Raw genomic sequence first — 22,396 nt, 5'->3', positions numbered from 1 at the left:
AAAAAAAAAAAAAGAAAACCAACAAAACAAAACAAAACAAAACCCTCTCCAAAAAATGTTGATTTTGGGGGCCAGCAGGTGATGTGGTGGTTGGAATGCTGGTCTCTCAAACGGCTGACCATGGTTCAAGTCCTGGACATGGTGGCTTGCTTTCTCACTCTCCCTCCCTCTCTTTCTTTCTGTGTGTGTCTCTGTCTCTCTTTGGTCAAACTGAAGAATGAATAAAATTAAATAAATAAATCTTTTTAAAAAATGTTGATGTCATGAAAATGAGACTGAAGAAGTAGATTGAAAAACTCTAAAGTGGGCCAGCAGGTAGTATAGTGGTTAAGGGGCTGAACTCCCACATGGCTGACAGAGGTTTGAGTTCCGTATTCAGTGGCTTAAAACTCATGCTGGGTACATGTGTGTGTGTGCCCAGAATCATGAGAGAGGATGGAGGATAAGGGATTGGGGTCTGGGGGGTGATTTTTAACTTTCCTTCTGTTTCTGTCTTTACAGCAAATGCACGCACCCTATGACAAAAACTTTGAAAATAAATTCTGAAGAGATGTGACAACTAAATGTAATACATAATTCCAAGTTGAGTTTTGTATTTAAAGGAAAACTTTAAGGAACATTATTGGTATAACTAGAGAGATGTGAATACAGATTATATATTAGAAAATAGTATCATACCATTGTTAATTTTCTTGAACGTAAGAACAGTATTATGGCTGGGAGGAAGAATATTCTTGCTCTTAGGAGGTAAGTGCTGATAAAGGATACAATACACAATGTTTGCAACTTATTCTCTTTTTTTTTTTTTTTTTTGAGAGGTTTTCGCTATAGGGCGCGTGCGCTTGCCAGACAGACAGAGAGAGACATAGAGACAGAAAGTGAGAAATCCCCCCCCCCCCCGGGGGGGGAAGAATGGTCACGCCGCAATCCCTTCTCCTCTATTCTCCTCTTGGGATCTTGGGCACGCATGCACTCGTGCCCGGCGTGAGTTTTAAGCCACCGGGTCCGGGACGCGAACCGCAGTCAACTATGTGGGAGTCCAGTGACATAGCCATTATGCTAACTGCTGGTTCCCTATGTTTGCAACTTATTCTCAGGTGGTTGAGCAGTAAAATGAAATACACATGTGTGTATGTATATATATAAAAGCTGAGTTCGTCTCTGTATTATTTTATTTATTTATTTAGGGATTTTTGTTCTAGGGCATGTGTGTTCACCAGAGAGACAGAGAGACAGAAAACGAGACATCACTCCCCAGGAGGGATGGCCACACCATGATCCCTTCTCTTCCATTCTCCTCTTGGGATTTTGGACCTGCATGCACATGTGCCCAGTGAGAATTTGAAGCTACTGGGACTGGGACTTGAACCGTGGTTGACTATGTGGGAGTCCAGTGCCTTAACCACTATGCCACCCATTAGCCCCTCATTTCTGTATTACTAAAGTGAAATAATCCAAGGCCAAATAAGTAAATGACATCCAACCTCTGTAGCAATCAGACAGTCCCATTTATTAGTTTTAAATACCCTTGCATCAGGGAACCTCTGTGTCAGAAAGAATGCTATGAAAAATTTGCCTCTTTGGGTTTCCATCTTTTCTTTCAAGATTTTTATCATACGGTGCATGTGTTCATTAGAGGAACAGAGAGAAAGGGAGAACAGAGACACACACAGAAAGGGAAACTGAGAAATCACTCCCCAGGTGGGATGATCACACCACAATCCCTTGTCCTCCTGTTTCCAGGTAGGATTTTGGAGACACACACACACACACACACACACGCGCGCGCGCACACACACACACACACACACACACACACCCATACACACACACACCTGGTATGTTTTCAAGCTGCCGGGTCTGGACTGGGCCACACCCATACCAGCACCTTCTTTTTTTTTTTTCTTTTTTTGGAGAGGTTTTTGCTATAGGGCGTGCGCTCGCCAGACAGACAGAGAGAGACAGAGAGACAGAAAGCGAGAAATCATCCCCCAGGGGGGATGGCCACGCCACAATCCCTTCTCCTCCATTCTCCTCTCGGGATCTTGGGCATGCACGCACACGTGCCTGGCATGAGTTTAAGCCGCCGGGTCCGGGACTCGAACCGCGGTCGACTACGTGGGAGTCCAGCGATATAGCCATTACGCTAACTGCTGGTCCCTGGAGCCAGCACCTTAACCACCACACTACCTGTAGCCCTGTGTTCCCGTCCTTATGCATTCACTAGCTGATTGAGCTATATATCAAATTAATTCACAGCAGGGATAGGGACTTCTCAGAGCAGCTTCCTTCTGGCAGGATGGCAGAGGACGGGCAGGCACTAGACACCCGGTCCCTGGTGGACAGGCAGCTTGAGACAAGCGAATTGCGTTGCAAGGTGGATCATACGACAAGACGACAGTCACGGGTGTTGTTGCTGATCTCAGTGGCTCTGTCTGTGCACTTGACATTGTGGCTCACAGGTAGAAAGCCGCTTTCTTGTCTGTTCTCATACAGTGACCCCTGCCCATATTTGGAGTGTTTTTAAAAGGAAACTTCAAAGTCTTAGGATAATTAATTCTCACTTAAGAGATAGACTAAACAAGCCTCTGTTCCAATAATTAAAAGGCGCCCTCAAAACCTAAATGTTTCAAGCAGATCCTGGTCTAGGTTCATTGTTTTGTTTATCCTGAAAGCAGCCGGGGTAACGGGAAAGCGCCTGCATCCTGGCGCTGGAAGGCCTGCGCTCCAGTCCCAGCAAGGCCGCTTATAATCGTGTGGCTTCAGTCAAGTTACTTATCTCTAGGGCCTTCGGCTTTCCGATCTGTAAAACGAGGATGAGCTTGTGAGGAGCACCTGCGATGATACACGTCATCACTAACAACTGTGCCTGGAACAGAGGGGGCTCTCTGACACGCTAACGTGATTCCATCTGCTTCCGGCACCACTAGTCAGAGTGCCATTCGTGCTACTGTCATCTTGCATGTGCCTTTTGGAAAGGAGGCTTAGTTTTCTGAAAATGTTTTTATTTTTTCCCCTACATATAATCACTTATTTCTAACCTATCTAACACATAAAAAATATATACTTAGGGCCAATAGGTGGTGTAGTGGTTAAGGTGTTGGATTCCCACCTGGCTAATTGTGGTTCGAGTCTTGGACCCAGAGGTTTGAAACTCATGCTGGGCATGTGTGTATGCACGCCAAAGTCCCAAGAGGGGAATGGAGGAGAAGAGACTGCCGTGTGGCCGTCTCCCCCGATGAGTGATTCCTCACTTTCTCCGTCTCTTTCTCTGCCGAGTGCACGTGCCTGACAGCAAAAATCTCTTTAAAAATTTATATATATTAGTGTGTGTGTATGCACTCACGTGTATAATTTCAAATGTTCATATGATGTTCCAAAACATCGGAGGGACAACTTTGATATTATGGACTTTAAGATGAATAAATACATATTTACGAACAGATTAGAAATGAAATCTCACTGTTTAAAAACATAGGCTTGACTATATAAGGCACACAGAAAAGCTTTAGTAAGTTTGGTGTGGTTTTGCTTCTGCAACCAGGAAATATTAGTAGGGGGATGACTTAGTGAGTGAGTAATTTGTGAGCTAGACACTAAGTTAGTTTTACGACAGCAGCTGCCCAAGCAACAGTCATCTTCAGAAGGTGGGAGGTGAACCAACCTCCCTTCCAGCCTTCATGGCTGAGGAACCGTGTGTGTCTAGATTTCCTTCCCTTCAGATTTCCGTGGGATGCTGGAAGGAGGGAGGTGCTACCTTGAGGCGAGAGCGTGTTCTTGCCGGTGTCCACTGGCGGGAGATGCATTGTTAACCCTCTTGGTCTTTCTAAAGACGCATACTTCGTGGAAGATCTCCATAAAGTCCTGGTCTCTGCTGTTTTTTGTTCTGACTCAGGGCGTGGAGCACCTAGGAGACAGAGAAAGCCACGTTGTAGTCTATGTCTGTGGTTGGTGCCAGGTGTCTCTACTTTTGGGGACCTCTCCCTCCCCTGCTCACACATGTGGTTTGGGTGGAGCTGACTCCACCCCTGGCTCTAGGCCATGTGACTGAAGCCTGGCCTTGGAGAGTATCAAATGGCCTTAGTCACTGTGATTGGTTCCAGATCAGGCATATGACTGAAGCCTGGCCAATCAGAGGCAACCTTAGCATTTTTGCAAAAGCTTATAAAAGGCAGATCTTTATTACAGAGGGTAATGGGTAGGAGGTTAGCATGGAGTCACAGGAGGACAACTTCTCACCACGTGGTGCGAGTCAGCTTGAGAGGAAAAGCTAATAGACCTGACTTAGACTAACTACTGGCCAGATGACATTTTCTGAGGTCTGGATCCAACTGCTCCTGGAGTTAGCTGATCCAGGAGTGAGCTTATATCATGACTTTTTTTTTTTTTTTTTTTTTTTTGCTTAATGCACTTTGGGTTAGGCTCTGGTTCTTGTAACTGACATGTGAAAGAGCAGAGACTCCGTGGCTCGTTTTCTTTGTACTTTATTCGTTATTTTTCACTTGGCAGCTTGTTGGCAAGCTTAGTAGCTAATAGCTCTCGGGGTTCCTGATGGCCTGTGGTCTTCCTGATCTTCCTGTGGTAGTCATCATGGAAAATAACCAAATTTAGCTCAATCTTCTGATAGTCTTATCTGTTTGTATTGTGTCTTTTTATTTTATTTTGTACTTATTTAATTTTTAAACATTTATTTATTTTGAAAGTGTATTTCATTCATCACAGAGTGCATGCACATGCACAAGAGACAGAGGACGCCAAAGGGTCTTGTCATGCCATGGTCCCTTTTCCCCAGCCTTTCGGCTCCTCCGTGTCGTGGGCACCTGTGCATGCTGGACATGTTTTCAAGCCAATGTGGGGATTCAAACCTGTATTTGACCATGTGGCCTCCAGCACTGCAGTTCAATTTGCTACCAACCACACCCACCAGACTGGGCTGAGTATGTCTTTATTTTGATGTGTTGACATCTGGGATCTTCCTCACCTTGTGAAGACTGTCCCTTCCAGGGCTAGCCAATTCCTAGAGATGGTAAATGACTCACCTGTGGTACACCTGTCATTTGCAAACCAACCCACCCATAGACCCCACACCCCAACTACCTCCTTTATAGAGTTCTTATACCCCTGCCCTAATATGTCCCTCTGCCGTAATAACCCTAGGGCAAGTTCCAGAAAATGATGGACAGCCACCTTGGCCCAGAGCGCACTACATCATTCAAACAAGCTGGTACTAAATCCGATTAGCTTGCTTGTTGTGCCACAACTATTCTTCCTGAGAAAACCACAATGGAGACTAGTGCCCATATTGCCCCCACTTTAATTGTTTTTCTGTTTATTTGTTTTTTGCTATGAGTCATGTGTACTGACTGGAGAGAGACAGAGACAGAGAGAGAGGGAAAGTGAGAAAGCACTTCTCGGGGTGATGGCATGCTGCAATCCCTCTCTATTCTCCTCTTGGACTTTTGGGCATGCATGCACTTGCACCTGGCATATTTTTCAAGCCAGGCCCAGGGACTTGAACCACTGGGTTGGCTATGTGGGATCCAGCTGCCTTATCCTCTACGTCACTGGATGGCCTGCATCACATCTTTTTATTTTTATTGATTGAGTAATTATCAGAGTGCTTATGCACTCGGCAGAGGGAGAGAGGGAGAAAGAGACAGAGAGAGAGAGAGAGAAACCCCCCATTGGGGTGTGGTCATGTTGCAATCCTTTTTCCTTCATTGCTCCGTCATGCCAGGATTTGGGAAACACATACACACCCAGCTTGTTTTTCAAGGGTCGTGGCTGGGATTCAGACCATGGTCAGGCATGTGGGATCTGACTCCTTATGCACAGGGCTTACTGACCGCTACAGGGACTGGCCCTGTTTTCCCCACTATGCCATGACTGAACCCAAGCTCCCCACGTGGCCCAGCGTGGCGTGGCATGTACCTGCCCTTTGGGATATCTTTTCAGTGGTAATTGTCTCCTGATGCTTTGGCCTCACATTTAAAACACGGTGTGTCTTTTTCTTTCTTTCTTTCTTTTTAGAATTATTAATTTAGGGGCTGACAGGTGGCGTGGTGGTTAAGAGTGCTGGACTCCCACATGGCTGACCAGTGCACGTCCTGGACCTAGCGGCTTGCTTTCTCACTTCTCTCTCTCTCACGGTCACTCTCTCTCTGTCCCTATCTGGTCAAATTAAAGTAAATAAGTGAATGAATAAATAAAGTTAAATAAAATAATTCTTTTAAGAAATAATTATTTATTTTATTTTACTTACTATTTTTTAAAAGTTGCTATAGAGCTCATGTGCTCACCAGAAAGAGAGAGAGAGGGAAAGTGAGAAAGCAAGCCACTGGGTCAGGGACTTGAACTTCGGTTGGCCGTGTGAGAGTCCAGTGCCTTAACCACCATGTCACCTACTGGCCTCCTCCCCACCTTTTTGTTTTTATAGGCTTTTGCTATAGGGCATGTGCACTCACCAGGAAGACAGAGAAAGAAAGAGAGACAGAAAGCGAGAAATCACCCTCCCCCCCATGGGGAATGGCCACACCACAATTCCTTTTCCTCCATTCTCCTCTCAGGATCTTGGGCACACATGCACGCAGGCCTGGTGTGAGTTTAAGCCACCGGGTCCGGGACTCGAACTGCGGTCGACTACATGGGAGTGTAGCAACATAGCCATTATGCCAACTGCTGGTCCCTGTTTTTGTTTTTTAAGGGGTGGATTAATTTTTTTTTTAAAGGTAAAAATCTACAATAGTGGAATACATGTATCTTACCTTCACAGTAGTGACTTTTGACAGATTTGTATATCCACAAAACTAACGGTTTTACACCCCAGGAAGTTGTCTTATGCCCCTTCCATTGACTGATCTTTTAAACTTAGTAGGCGTTCTTTCCTACAGTGAGGATCCAAACACCTTAGAAAGCAATGGCTGCTTGTGTGATTCTTAAGAGTCTCTAAGAAATCAGTGGCCATTTATGCTAAAGCTTCTAGAAAGCTCAGACCTAGAACCCTCTAATAATTGGAAACTCCTTCTGCCTCAGGCTTCCCAGAGAAGCCTCAGGAGGAAGAATGTGTCTTAGGCAAGGGTATTATGGAATGAGTTAGGAAGAGCAGAAAGAAGTTCTCCTTGTGACACAGCATGAGAGGTTACTTAGTAGACTTCGTCAAAAAGCCTTCCTAAAATCCCAGTTGGAACTGATCTCCCTCTTGCCAATACACTCTTATTTAAAGAGTTATTTTATTTAACTTTATTTATTTATTTTAATTTCACCAGAGAGGGACAGAGTGAGAGTAAGAGAGAAAGAGAGAAAGAGGGGGAGAGAGAGGAAAAGTGAGAAAGTAAGCCACCAGGTCTGAGACTTGACCCACAGTCAGTCATGTGGGAGTCCAGAGCCACCACCACACCACCTGCTGTCCCCACCAATGCACTTTTTAAAAAAAGATTTATTTTATTTAACTTTATTTTTTTATTTTAATTTGACTAGAGAAGGACAGAGTGAGAGAAAGAGAAAGAGAGAGAGAGAGAGGAGAGAGAGAGAAAGCTGCCAGGTCTGGGACTCGAACCATGGTCGGCCATGTCGGAGTCCAGTGCCCTAACAAGCATGCCAACTGTTGGCTCTGTCCCCAATATACTCTTAAAACTTTGCTTAGGGATCAGCAGTTAGCATAATGGCTATGTTGCTGGACTCCCATATAGTTGACTGCGGTTAGAGTCCCGGATCCGGTGGCTTAAACTCACACCGGGCGCGTGTGCATGCGTGCCCAAGATCCCGAGAGGAGAATGGAGGAGAAGGGATTGCAGCATAGCCACTCCCCCGGGGGGGTGATTTCTCACTTTGTGTCTCTCTGTCTCTTTCTGTCTTTCTGGCGAGCGCACATGCCCTATAGCAAAAAAAAAACAAAAACAAAAAAACTTTGCTTAAATCGCAAAATCTGTGCCCTGACAAGGATTGTAGAGGTCATTTGTTACATAACAACCTAATTCAAGGTCAGAAAAATAACACTTTGGGCAAACATTTCTTTTATAAAATGAATATCCAGAGATCCAAGTATCACTTTTACCTTGGCTGCCAGGAAACTCAGCTAAATCCAGTGCTTACCTAAAGCAATAAATGAATCCCAAATATCTGATAATATCGATTTCTCTGTTCTTTTTTAATCAGAGTTTTTTTTTCAATTTCAACTTTACTTCTCTCGTTTTATATTATATTAATTTTTTGATAAGCTGCCTGAAAATTTTGCACCTTTGTAATACCTGTAGCGCCCTGGCTTATTTACGTGTGTGCCTGTCTACTTTTCTCTTCCATAGTTTAGCAAAATGCACTGCTTAATAAAGGGTTCAATAAATATTTTAAAAATCAAATTGAATATGACTAGAAGAGACCTACTTCCAGATTTTACCTTTTTTTCCCTTCCTCTAGATTAAAAAAAAAAAAATCCTCCGAAGGTGAGGACTCTGCAAGATTAGCCATGCTTTAGGAGTGGGTTGGATTGACAGGACCCCAGATCCCAGCCCCTCCAGGCCTGCCTGAGTTCCCTCAGGAGCGCCATCCAAGGGGGACCTACCTCTTTTGTGGGCTTTCTCTCTTGTAGGGTGCTGGGTATGGAAATGAATCTCCACGGGAAAGATGAAGAGCTCTTCAGGGGACTCATTGACTTTAAGTTGGCTCCTCAGGGGGTCCAGGACTCTAGGTGGTTCTTCCAAGATAGGAGGTAATTTCAAAGCCTGGAAAAAAATTTAGAAACAAAAGCAACGTAGTAGGTCTTCAGCCTGGAGCATGCAGGAGGCAAATGGTGTTGCATCTTGCAGCTTTTCCACCAGGAGCTGCCGGGCTAGTAAAGCTGGCCAGACCCAGAGCCTGGTGCTGAGGGCAGCGCTGCCCTGTCCTCTCCAGGGAGCTCAGCATGTACCTGTTAGTCCTGACTCTGAGAATTAGAAGCAGTAAACAGGAGCCTTTGAGAGGATGTGCATACTCTTTTCTTTTTGCAACTGGGGAAACTGAGTCAGATAAAATGATACAACCAAATCTCTGTGTGTAGATAGAAATCTTAGCATGTGTGTGTGTCTTTTTTAAAGAAGTATTTCATTAAATTATTATTATTCTTTAGTTTGACCAGAAAGAGACAGAGAGGGGCAGAGAGAGAGAAAGGGAGAGTGAGAAAGCAAGCCACTGGGTCCAGGACTCAAACCACAGTCAGCCATGTGGGAGTCCAGCACCTTAACCACAGGCCCCCTGCTGCCTTAACCACCACACCACGTGCCCTTTTTTTTTTTTTTAAGAATTATTTCATTGATCAAATTAATTATTATTATTCTTCAATTTGACCAGAGGGAGGAAGAGAGAAAGAGAGAGGGCGCGTGTGTGTGTGTATGTGTGTGTGCTTTTCTTTCTTTTCTTTTTGTCAGTGGGTGTGTGTGCTCACTGAGGAGGAAAGGACGCACACCCCAACGGGCTGTGGTCATGCTGCGATCCCTTTTCTTCTATTTCTTTATCCCATTAGGATTTGGGGCATGCACACGTACCCACCCAGCTTGTTTTTCAAGCTCTCAGGGTCAGGATTCCAACTGTGGTCAGCCATGTGGGATCTAGCCCCCTACGTACAGGGCTTAATTGCTGAACTGCAGAGCCAGCTTAACAGGGCATGTCATTATGGGGCAAAAGCAAGATGCAGATCCTTGTTTGGCTGTGCAACATTTCAGGTAAGAAGGGGCAGGGAATAAGAGCATGCACTGTTTTCTTCCCTTATATAACCTCTTTAAGCCTGAATTTCTTCCTCTGTAAAATAGGAGTAATCATACTCCCCATCTCATAAGGTCATAGTGAGGATGAAATAAGCTATTATATGTGGTTACAGTAGTGCTTGGAACTAGGGTTATTTATTTATTTTTTGCCAGAGGACAATGCACTTGCCAGAGAGACAGCAGGAGAGAGAGAAAGAAAACACCCTCCAATGGAATGTATAATGCCACAATCTTTTCACTTTTCACTTTCTAATCTCTACCCTGTCAGGATTTGGGCACACACACACACACACACACACACACACACACACACACAAGCCCACTGTGTTTTTCAAGTTGCTAGGTCCCTGACTCAAACTGTAAGACTGACTATATGGGCTCCCTCTCCCTCAACCACCAGGCCATGGGCCAGCCCTGAACTAGAGTTATTTCTTGGAGATATTTTTTTCGTCATTAGAGCTTATTGCCCAATCTAGCCACTGACAGAAATTTTAAGCCTCTCCACACATCTGCAAATGAACATAGTTGAAAAAGAATCACTGTGTCAGAATCAGTATGAAATTTGGCCCAGCTCTTTATGGTAAAAAAAAAAAAAAAAAGAGTGTGTATGTATGTATGTATATATGTCCATACATGTGCATATATGTATACATGTGTATATATATGTGTATACATATATATATTATATGTACTGGGGCAGTAATTAGAGTCTCTTGTTTCTAATTATTCAGAAATCGCTCCCATTTTCTCTCTGTAGTTTACAGCGTTTAACACATGAACTTGGCTCTATGAAATGTGTATGTATGCTGGGTTTCAGAGGGCTCAGTTTCACAGGAGGAAAAGTAAAAACATTCTCACTTTTGTAGTGCTCAAAAAGAAGAAAATGATCAGAAACACATGTAAGCATCCTACGTGTTTAGAGTTGAATGAGGAAGGAAATTCAGCCAAATATATGCAGGGCAATATTTCTAATTTGGCGACATTAAGAAAATGATTAACCAAACACATGCACATAGGATCTTTATGTTCCTGGAGACCCTTGCTGTCCAGGTGCTGCTGGCCACCAACGGCCCTTTTTTGAATACAGACCTTGTACACTTTGTTTGACAAGGTTTGCATTGAGAAATCTATGTGGAAACTCAAACGATTTGTGTGAGGTATATGGCTGACAAGCCAAGACTTAATTTCTTTATTCTAATTAAAAATTTATACAGAAGTTTAATATAGGGAAAACTAAAACTTTTCCTAACTGTATGCACAGGTTAACATGGGTTAAGGGACGGGCCTCTCTTTCTCTGAGCCTGGCTCCGTTCTGGGCTGACCCAACTGTAAGATTGAGGGCTTTACTTAGGTTTGAGGGAACTAGGGTTATTTATTTATTTTTTGCCAGAGGACAATGCACTTGCCAGAGAGACAGCAGGAGAGAGAGAAAGAAAACACCCTCCAATGGAATGTATAATGCCACAATCTTTTCACTTTCTTATCTCTAACCTGTCAGGTTTTCTATCTTTTTAGAAAGATAGAAAGCTGGTCGGGCCTGCTGTTTCCTCCTGGTCCCAAGGAATCTGGGAAGAGGTAGGCCTTTCTGGTGTGGATAGAAAGGTTTAGATCAGCTGATGCACAGGAAAACTGAGAAAAACCTGCACAGGCTGAAAATAACCTCCTTCACTATGCCAGGACCACCTGGAGTGCCCAAGGCCTTCGGGACTACCTCAGATGACAGGAATCCTCACAATTAATTAGCATCACTGTAGTTCCCAGTTCGGATGTTAGATACTTTCCTATAAGTGCGTCTTCTCTTCTCATCTTTCCATCAGCCTATGAGGTTGGCAATATTGCCTGTGTACACAAATAATGTTACTGCAGGGTGTAAGTGACCTGCTGAAGTCCACATGGCTGGTGCTGGGCAGAACATTCTGGAGCTCCTACTTATTCCATTCATCACTGCTGCCCTCCAAACCACCACGAAGCCATATAGCCTCACAAAGCAGGACTAGGCCAGATATAGCCAAGGACATCTCTGAACAAAGTGTGCTTGGCTTCTGAAGGGGTTTGATAAACCTGCCAAACTTAGGCTGTTGGAAAGGTCATGATGCATTTTTTCTATGCCTACATTTCCGAAAAAGAATCACTGGGTCAGAATCAGGAGAAAATTTGGCCCAGCTCTTTATGGGAAAAAAAAAAAAAAAAGAGTGTGTATGTATGTATGTATATATGTCCATACATGTGCATATATGTATACATGTGTATATATATGTGTATACATATATATATTATATGTACTGGGGCAGTAATTAGAGTCTCTTGTTTCTAATTATTCAGAAATCGCTCCCATTTTCTCTCTGTAGTTTACAGCGTTTAACACATGAACTTGGCTCTATGAAATGTGTATGTATGCTGGGTTTCAGAGGGCTCAGTTTCACAGGAGGAAAAGTAAAAACATTCTCACTTTTGTAGTGCTCAAAAAGAAGAAAATGATCAGAAACACATGTAAGCATCCTACGTGTTTAGAGTTGAATGAGGAAGGAAATTCAGCCAAATATATGCAGGGCAATATTTCTAATTTGGCGACATTAAGAAAATGATTAACCAAACACATGCACATAGGATCTTTATGTTCCTGGAGACCCTTGCTGTCCAGGTGCTGCTGGCCACCAACGGCCCTTTTTTGAATACAGACCTTGTACACTTTGTTTGACAAGGTTTGCATTGAGAAATCTATGTGGAAACTCAAACGATTTGTGTGAGGTATATGGCTGACAAGCCAAGACTTAATTTCTTTATTCTAATTAAAAATTTATACAGAAGTTTAATATAGGGAAAACTAAAACTTTTCCTAACTGTATGCACAGGTTAACATGGGTTAAGGGACGGGCCTCTCTTTCTCTGAGCCTGGCTCCGTTCTGGGCTGACCCAACTGTAAGATTGAGGGCTTTACTTAGGTTTGAGGGAACTAGGGTTATTTATTTATTTTTTGCCAGAGGACAATGCACTTGCCAGAGAGACAGGAGGAGAGAGAGAAAGAAAACACCCTCCAATGGAATGTATAATGCCACAATCTTTTCACTTTCTTATCTCTAACCTGTCAGGTTTTCTATCTTTTTAGAAAGATAGAAAGCTGGTCGGGCCTGCTGTTTCCTCCTGGTCCCAAGGAATCTGGGAAGAGGTAGGCCTTTCTGGTGTGGATAGAAAGGTTTAGATCAGCTGATGCACAGGAAAACTGAGAAAAACCTGCACAGGCTGAAAATAACCTCCTTCACTATGCCAGGACCACCTGGAGTGCCCAAGGCCTTCGGGACTACCTCAGATGACAGGAATCCTCACAGTTAATTAGCATCACTGTAGTTCCCAGTTCGGATGTTAGATACTTTCCTATAAGTGCGTCTTCTCTTCTCATCTTTCCATCAGCCTATGAGGTTGGCAATATTGCCTGTGTACACAAATAATGTTACTGCAGGGTGTAAGTGACCTGCTGAAGTCCACATGGCTGGTGCTGGGCAGAACATTCTGGAGCTCCTACTTATTCCATTCATCACTGCTGCCCTCCAAACCACCACGAAGCCATATAGCCTCACAAAGCAGGACTAGGCCAGATATAGCCAAGGACATCTCTGAACAAAGTGTGCTTGGCTTCTGAAGGGGTTTGATAAACCTGCCAAACTTAGGCTGTTGGAAAGGTCATGATGCATTTTTTCTATGCCTACATTTCCAAAGGTGGCAGACCTTCAACTGAGCAAAACCATTGTTAAGTTCGAGATCGTCAGCATTTTGGTTTGAAGTGGGTCAATGGCTTACAAATTCAGATTCTGTCCTTCCGTGTTTATGGATAATCCCAGACCCTTCCCAGAACAGAGGATTCTGTTGCTACCAGAGAGAGTGTGGTCCTAGCGCATGTTTAAGGTAGGATGGGGGCAGGTGACATTCCTTGTATTTTACTATTTCAGTGTCTGGCTAATTACTACAGCTCTGTTCCAGCTCCACCTGGTGATCTCAGAAGCTAGAGAGGCCAGTTCTCTGCTGAGACATCCCTTTGCGTCACCTCCTTCATGGACTGGGATTAATTTCTCTCTCCCTCTCACACGCACACAACCTTTTTCTTCTTTGCTTCCCCGTGGGTTATATTTTCTGAGCCGGTGGCAGATGCTACAGGAGGGAAAAGGCGTCTTTCAGCAGGTTTAACCCAGTGGCCGCTTCGGGCCTCGTGCAGTTTCACATTCCCTTGTCTGTCTGTGGAACAGGACAGGAACGAGACTGTCTCAGTTGCAGGTCTGGGATGGACAACTGACTTTTTATTATTTTTTATTTTTTTATTACTTATTTTGAACAGAGAGAGACAGAGAAAGAGGCAAAGTGAGAAAGCTAACTGCCAGGTCTGGGACTCAAGCCACAGTCAGCTATGTGGGAGTCCAGTGCCTTAACCACCACATCATCCAGGGGACAGCAGACTTTTAACTATGATCACTTTATGGCTCATGGGGAGAAAGACAAGGAGGGTGCTGGGGCACTGAGGCAGCCCTGGCTTTGGCTGAGGCGGGTTCAGGGAGCCTCGGTCTCATCTGGGTTGGGATCTCGCTGGCTGAATAAACGAGGGAGAGAGTGATAATGCTGATAATAATGAACATGTATTGAGTGTTAAATATGGCATAAGAATTGTCCAAAGTACGTGCCATGCATTAACTCAGTATCCACGATAGCCTTATGAGGATGTTCTTTTTTTTTTTTTTAGAGGTTTTTGCTATAGGGCGCATGCACTCACCAGACAGACAGAGAGAGAGAGACAGAAAGATAGAAAGCAAGAAATCACCCCCCCAGGGGAGATAGCCACGCCGCAATCCCTTCTTCTCCATTCTCCTCTTGGGATGTTGGGCATGCACACACATGCGCCCGGCGTGAGTTTTAAGCCACTGCATCCGGGATGCGAACCGCAGTCGACTACGTGGGAGTCCAGCGACATAGCCATTACGCTAACTGCTGGTCCCTTATGGGGATGTTCTTAACCTCTTTCTAGAGATGAGTAAACTGCCTGAGCACATTAAATAAGTTGGGAATAATTTGAAGCCAAGCTGTCCAATCGCAGCTGTGTGTGGCTAAGTATGAGGCGTAGAGAAGCCTGTCTGTCTCATTCCCATGTCTGAGTGGGCTCTGGGTGTTATTGTCTAGGGTAAATGGCACGAGGAAGTGATATTCAGCCGGCCTCAGTGTTCTCAAATGCACTCTGCACGATTAGGTTTACCCAGATCAGCAAACAAGACTTCTCACCGCTGAGATCTGCCCTCCTGCTAGGGAAGGCACTGCCATAGAATGTAACGTGGGATTGGTCACTCAGGAGCCAAGAATGATCTATGTGGGCGCGCCCGGCGGCCTTCCTGGAGGTTGGCTGTGTCTTTTTATTGTGGCTTTCCTTTGAAGCGTGTACACGAAGGTGATTCTCTATTGATGTGTCCTAGGGAACGACAGATACATAATTCCTGTAAACAGGCTGTCATAAAGGAACAGAGCAGATTTCTTTAACAGTCAGCCCTTGTGGCTAGACTTGTGGTTCCAAGGGTAAAATTTCCTTTGCAGCCTGGGAAGAAAAACAAGATTATCTAATGCTGTTTATGACAGTAAAACATTTTATTATGGATGATACAAAGAATGACACTTAATGCCCGACACATACTGCTTTCATGCAAAAAATAAAACCCCACAAATCAAAAGGAAATACAAATGTCATTGCCCTTGTCCATCTTAAACTATCTGTCCCCTCCCCTTTCCACTGTGTAGCTTCTCCCTCTCCTGTTCTCCTTGACATGTGGCTTTCTTGTAACTTACAGAGTTTATTCAAAATCGGAGCAAGTGTTGTCTGAGTTGCTCTGAACAACTGCGTATCACACGCACAGGCCTTAAAGTTTAGTTTCTATGTTTGGACTCATTTAATCCTCATAGTGACCGTGTGGTAAGTGTATGATAACAGCTTCGTTTCACAGAAGAGATAATTCAAGTTCAAGTTAGTTAAGTTTCTTGGACATGCTCATTGTAACTAATAAGAAGCAGGACTCAAACCAAGGCCTTTCTAAGGCCAGGAGCAGGTTTTTCTTTCTTTCTTTTTCTTTTTTTTGGAGAGGTTTTTGCTATAGGACACGTGCACTCACCAGAAAGATAGAGAGAGACAGAGAGACAGAAAACAAGAAATCACCCCCCAGGGGGGATGGCCACGCTGCAATCCCTTCTCCTCCATTCTCCTCTTGGGATCTTGGGCATGCACACACATGCGCCTGGCGTGAGTTTAAGCCACTAGGTCCTGGACTCGAACCGCAGTCGGCTACATGGGAGTCCAGCAACATAGCCATTACGCTAATTGCTGGTCCCCATGGTTTTTATTTTTCCTAGATAAGACGACAGTTGCTTAGCTGGAGTGAGTCAGAAGGCTCTGTGGTTAAATAAACTTGGAAACCCAAGAGTTAAGCAGTTAAACTGGTGACTTCACTATGGAAGTCTGAGTGCTCCGTGTTCAAATGGTGCACCGTGGCTTTCCAGGAGAAGACAGTCTGCAGATGTCCCAAGCGTATTTGGCTACAAAACCCTTTTATTCAAGGAGCATCTGGCGATGCTAGGGTTCCACAGGCGACGCGCTGGGAAACATGGTTGAAAGGATCAAAGTACTTCTCTCCTCTCTGGAGGACCCTGAGAAACGGCAAAGGGAGGGAGAATCCCCTCTGCGGTCAAGGAGAACAACAGAGAGGAGCCCATGGGAAACGGTACCTCTGCCCGGCTTTCCTCCTCCAGCCAGGGCTGCTTGCTGAGAGGTGGCAAGCGGCTTCCCTGCCTGCCGAGGTTCTTGGCTAAAGATCCCTGGTCCACGTGTCCATTATCCCCAGCTTTCCCTTCATCCGGGCCCTGTTGATCTGCAAAGGTAAACAGGGGTTAGCTCGCCACCCTGGAAATGGGTACACCATGGGACCAGCAGGTGGCGTAGTGGTTAAGGCACTGGACGCCCACAGGGTTTGAGTCCTAGACCCATGCCAGGTGCATGTGCATCATGCCCCAAATCCTGAGAAGAGAATGGGGGAAGGGATTGGGGGCATAGTTGCCTCCCAGGAGGGGTGATTTCTTGCTGTCTGTCTCTCTGTCTTTCTTTGTCTCTCCAGAGAACTCACATGCCCTATAGTAAAAATATCTCTCCCTCCCACCACCCCTCCAAAAAAGAAAAGAAACAGGCACACTGCCGTTGTCGCCTCTAAACCATTCCCCTTCTTGCTTTTCTGAGAAAAAGTGCACAAGGTGCTTGCTCCTTCACTCTTACTTTTGTATTTCCTCATCTTCTTTATTTTTTAAGTTGATCCATTTACTTATAGAGGTCTCAGGATGCGAACCTGCGTCCTTTCCACATGAGTGCACTGCATCATCACCGGGCCCTTCATTTCCTCATTTCTGATAGTGCCTCTATGCGAGTGGCAACCAGGTTGGAGACTCAGGATTAGCCTTCGTTTCTTGGACAGTTTCCTCATCTCTAAAATGGGGATACTGTTTTCTTGCCGTCAGTTTCTTGCAGAGTTGTCTGGAGCTCAGATAAGATAATGAATGCAACAGCCTTTGTGAACCACGAGGGCTTAGACAATGGCAGTGGGGGGCTCTGGTGGCATGACACGTAGCCCTGCTCTGTTGTCACTGTGATACTGCGTCTAAAGCAAACTCGGGTCTGCGGGGCTGTCTCCTGGCCATTTACTTGTGGGAAAATCTCTGCCGAATGCCATGAGGGGGACTGTTGCTTAGCCCTCTCTCCGTATCCTGCTTGCAACCCTCAGGAAGGATCTGAGTCAACAGATGACTCCGGCATAGTTAACAAATCTTTCATCGATGGTTTAAAGGGTCCTGCAGCTATTTTCATCACTTACTCAAGGTAGATTTATTGCTGAAACAGTCTGGCAACCTTCCTTGTTTGGAGCCAAGCTTTGGCAATACCTGCTCTCAACATGTTGCTCCGTGAAACTATGTGGGGTTGTCTTCTGACCAGAGGCCCTGAGTCTGATGGAGCGCTGGGCTTCTGGAAGCTCCTCTTCCCCCCAGCCAGCCTCTCCTTTCCTCTGTGCTCCCCAGCCCTGGCCTCCCTTCACATTCCCATGCTTGGTGTCATTGGATCAGGAGTAAAGGCCACACGTGAGGCTACCCCCTCCCTCCAACTCTCCTTCCTCGGCCCATCTGCTCCTGGAGGCTGCTCTGGGTTTAAACGGAGAGAGCTGGTGAAAGAGATGCAGACTCAGGCTGGTTCGGAAGTATCTGCTCAGATTTTAGTGACCTGGGGAAGCCTGATGGGCCCTGAGAATTCCTCAGTTTGAGGCAGCACTGCATTAAGGACTTTTTTTTTTTGGAACAGGGTGTGGAGCAGCAGGCGGCATAGTGGTTGTGGTGCTGGACTCCCACAAGGCCAACTGTGGTTTGAGTCCTGGACCGGGTGACTTGAAACTCATGCCAGGAGCATGTGTGTGTGTGCCTAATAATCCCAAGAGGAGAATGGAGTAGAAGGGATTGTGGCATGGCCATCCCCACTGGGGGGGGGGGTTCACTTTTTCTCTGTTTCTCTCCATGTCTCAGGTGAGTGCTTGTACCCTAAAGCAAATTTCTCTCTCTCTCTCTCTCTATACACACACACACACACACACACACACACACACACACACACACATACACACACATCTTTTGGCATATTCTAGAATGGTCATTGGGGATCGAGCCAGAGCCCAGGTCTATCCTTCCTGTCAAACTCACCTGGAACCATACGCATTTCTGAGGGGGGAGGAAGCGAACCTCTAGCCAAATGGCCAGTCACCTACTGAAGAGTCTTAGCAACCAGCTTGTCTAAGCTGGGGCGTTGTGGGCGGGGATAGAGCACGGGCTTCTTTTTGGCTATATCCCAGGTGGTATGTGACTCAATCTTGATGATGGAAAACAGGATTTCTTTCTAAGTAAACACTATCACCATATGCTTGATAGAAACAGGTTTGCAAGTAAAGCACTGAACGTTTCAGCTGTTGAAAGGAAGCCACAATATGTAGTCTCTTTGTATCTTAAATACGGATTTAGATCACCCAAATGATGTGTATTGGGGTAGCATTTAGAGCTGAGGGAACTTTTTTTTTTTAAGAGATATTTTTTGCTATAGGGCGTGTGTGATCACTGGACAGACATAGACAGAAAGCAAGAAATCACTCCCCAGGGAAAGGGCCACACCACAATCCCTTCTCCATTCTCATCTTGGGATTTGGGGCATGCATGCATACGCACCCAGTGTGAGTTTCAAGCTGCTGGGTCCTGGACTCAAACTGCAGTCCACCATGTGGAAGTCCAGCACCCTAACCACCATGCTATCTGCTGGCGCTGCAGGGAACTTTTTACACCTGTCTTCTGCAGTTTTCCAGAACAACCCAGGAAGAGAGGAATGCAGATAACATTACTTGCGTTTTAGTGATGACCACATTGGGTGGGGATGAAGGGAATGCTTGGCCGAGGCCACATGTTGGGGGAATCTGGGATTTGCAGCCAGAATCTTTGCTACTTCTCTAGATAAGGTCTGGCAGAGAGAGGGAGGCCAGTTTTAAACTGGGGCCAGATGGTGGTGCGTCACCGAAGTGCAAGGCTGACCCGTGCGGGAAAGTTCCAGGTTCATGTGTGAAGACCTGGCACACATGTACCCATGATCCGGGGCTGCCTGACGCTGCGGTCATGGCACCCAGACCATGCTGGCAGTGCTGCCTCCCTTTTTTTCCCTCTTTCTGTCTCTCTCACATGAGAGAAATACATAAATAAGCTGGGGGAAGGGGAATAGGATGAAAGAGATTAAGGGGAGATGAAGTTAAAAATCAATGGAAATATCAGTCAGGGTTCAAGTTGAAGCCTCTGAGTTCCCTTTTCTTTAAAAATGTATTATTATCATTATTTTGACTCCTGAGATGATGGACCATTGGGCAGTGCAATTAGTTAGTAATTACACATTAAAAACACGAGCTTGGGAAGCCTGTAATTAACACTAATTGAGCACTTACTATGTGCCAAGTCCTGCACAGCTCACTCAACTCCCATATACAAGCTTGTGAGGTAGAAGTACAGCGGTCATCTCTGTTTTATAAATGGGGAACCCAAGGCCCAGAAAGGTCACACGAGCTGGAATCTGGTGCTGATAGCCACATGTTCAGTCACTGTCCCACACTGCTTCTCTGCTATCTGCCTGATTGTGACAGCACCTTGGTACATGCCCTCAATTAGGGAAGTCCCTTGATCCCTTAGGTGCACAGTGTGAATTCACTCCCCTGCCTCCCCCAAAATAGAAGCACTGCTGGGGACCAGCCAATGGCATAATGGTTATTGTTGCTGGATTTGCACATGGTTAACTGTGGTTCAAGTCCCGGACTTGGTGGCTTCAAACTTACACTGGGCATTGTGTGTGTGTGTGTGTGTGTGCCCAAGATCCTGCGAGGAAAATGGAGGAGAAGGGACTGTGGTGTGACCATTCCCCCTTAGAGGTGATTTCTTGCTTTCTGTCTTTCTGGTGAGTACATACGCCCTATAGTAAAAAATCCCTCTTTAAAAACAAAACAAAACAAAACAAAACATTGCTGTCCAGTATTCTAGATTGATCCTAGAGCATCAGTCTCTAAGGAAATTAACTGGGGACAGCAAGGTTTTTGAAGACAGGATATAAAGCAAGATAGTGTGTGCCACCTGGGAAGGACAGCAGGTCCCCACACAGGGGCATTACCTTGGAGAGTCCACTTCCCCCCAGTATAATGGTAGCCCAGAAACCTGATCTCAGTGTCCAGAATCAACTGGTCTCTGGGATGCTGACTCACATTAGCTAACTGCAGAGAGACTGAGGAATAGGCCAGGGTACTCATTTACAGAGAAACACAATTGCCTGAGCAGCACACCGCAGGTAGAACAACTGCCTGCGGGCCAGGTTATGGCTGGGATTTCCTGGTACCCCAGTTAAGATGCCAGCCAGGCCTATGGTTGCACAGTTTAATGGCACCAGGCTCTGAGAACCTGCTATGCCCTACTGGTTTAGTAGGCAGATTCCCTACTTACCCCAACTAGATCCTCGTCCCAAGGAGAGGGCTCTATCAGGTGCTGACACTTTTTCCTAGTAAATTCTTTTTCATTTCAGAAAAAATTACCTTTATATCATGATAAGCTCTTACTCTTTTTCGTCTCTCTGCAACCAGCCAAAGCCCTAGTCTTGGTGTATAACTCTTACCCCATTATCTTTTTCCATTTTCCTTACTAAAGGCCACTCTGGCCCTTAATGCTTTGAGTTCTCAACAATAATATTGATGGGCAAAAAATCCCTATAGTACTGAATAGCTTTCAGATGGTGTCCAGTAATTTTCTGTGCAGTAATGAGGGAAGTCTTGTGCCCATTACAGAGACGAGCGAGTGGAAGCTTGAAGAGGTTAAGTGACTTGCTCAAGATCTCATATATTTGTGTGTGTGTGTGTATACGTGTGTGTATATATATATATATATGTAGGCACATATACACATATATCTTTTGTATAGAAAATGAGAAAACAGTCAATGCATTTCAGAACTCTGGCCCCAAAGCCTGTGTTTTTTTCACATAATATTGCCACAAAAATCACAGGATTATTTTTTCTTTGAGAGATTTTTTTTGCTATAGGGTGCATGCACTTACTGGAGAGACAGAGAGAGATAGAGAGACAGAAAGCGAGAAATCCCCCCCGGGGGTGGGGTATGGTATGCAGCAATCTCTCCTTCTCCATTCTTCTCTCAGGATCTTGGGCACACTCACACATGCACCTGGTGTAAGTTTTTTTTTGTTTTTTTGTTTTTTAGAGGCTTATGCTATAGGGTGTGTGTGTTCGTCAGAAAGACAGAGAGAGACAGAGAGACAGAAAGCGAGAAATCACCCCCCGGGGCGATGGCCACACCACAATCCCTTCTCCTCCATTCTCCTCTTGGGATCTTGGGCACGCATGCACATGCACCCGGCATGAGTTTAAGCCACTGGGTCCAGGACTCAAACTGTGGTCGGCTACATGGGAGTCCAGCGACATAGCCTTTAACCAGCTAACTGCTGGTCCCTCTGGTGTAAGTTTAAGAGATTGTGGTGTGGTCACTCCCCTGGGGGGTGATTTCTCACTTTCTCTGTCTGTCTCGCTCTGGCAAACATGTGACCACCATGGTAAACTACAAATAAATAAACAAAAACCAGATAAAACCCCCCACAAAAGCACACAATAAAAACAGTTTCCTGGTTTCAGTAGCTACATTTCAAGTGCTCAATAGCCACTTGCAGCTAATGGCTTCTGTGTTGAACGGCACACAGAGGCCATTCCAGCATGGCAGAAGTACTACCAAACGGTGCTGGTTTACACTGACGCCTTCGTTTTACTGATGTGGGCAATGAAATCTCTAGGCCTTATTTTGAAAAACTCCATTAAGGTGTTAAAAATCCAAATATTTGAGAAAAGAATAGATCATAAAATCAACATGTACCTTGTCCAAAAGCTTTTCCTTGTTGCATCCAAAATGGAGGGAAGACTGGCAGGAAATGGTATTTGGGGGGTACCCCCGAAAGGTCCTGTTGTGGCCTGAGATTCTTAGGTACATTAAGTTGAGTGTCCTGGAGCAGCACAGAATCCTTGATGTATCCTGAGGGATAGGCT

At 45.2% G+C, this 22,396-nt stretch overlaps 1 protein-coding gene across 1 annotated transcript in view; it reads right to left on the bottom strand.

Moving 5' to 3' along the window:
- The window catches only part of KIAA2012 (KIAA2012 ortholog), a 185,222-nt gene that overhangs the window by 138,632 nt on the left and 24,194 nt on the right, over window positions 1-22,396 (bottom strand). The window contains exons 4-9 of the mRNA XM_027773615.1: window positions 22,227-22,382; window positions 16,479-16,621; window positions 14,994-15,177; window positions 13,825-13,961; window positions 8,558-8,717; window positions 3,758-3,907 (exon numbers count right to left, since the gene is read on the bottom strand). Of these exons, the coding sequence (XP_027629416.1) occupies window positions 3,758-3,907; window positions 8,558-8,717; window positions 13,825-13,961; window positions 14,994-15,177; window positions 16,479-16,621; window positions 22,227-22,382 (930 nt within the window). The remainder of the gene's footprint in view (window positions 1-3,757; window positions 3,908-8,557; window positions 8,718-13,824; window positions 13,962-14,993; window positions 15,178-16,478; window positions 16,622-22,226; window positions 22,383-22,396) is intronic.

This window comes from Tupaia chinensis, unplaced genomic scaffold (assembly GCF_000334495.1).
Source record: "Tupaia chinensis unplaced genomic scaffold, TupChi_1.0 Scaffold000361_2, whole genome shotgun sequence".
NCBI classification, from domain to species: Eukaryota; Metazoa; Chordata; class Mammalia; order Scandentia; family Tupaiidae; genus Tupaia; species Tupaia belangeri.
Note: the sequence above shows the minus strand (reverse complement) of the source record. Positions and strands in the feature narration are given on the sequence as shown.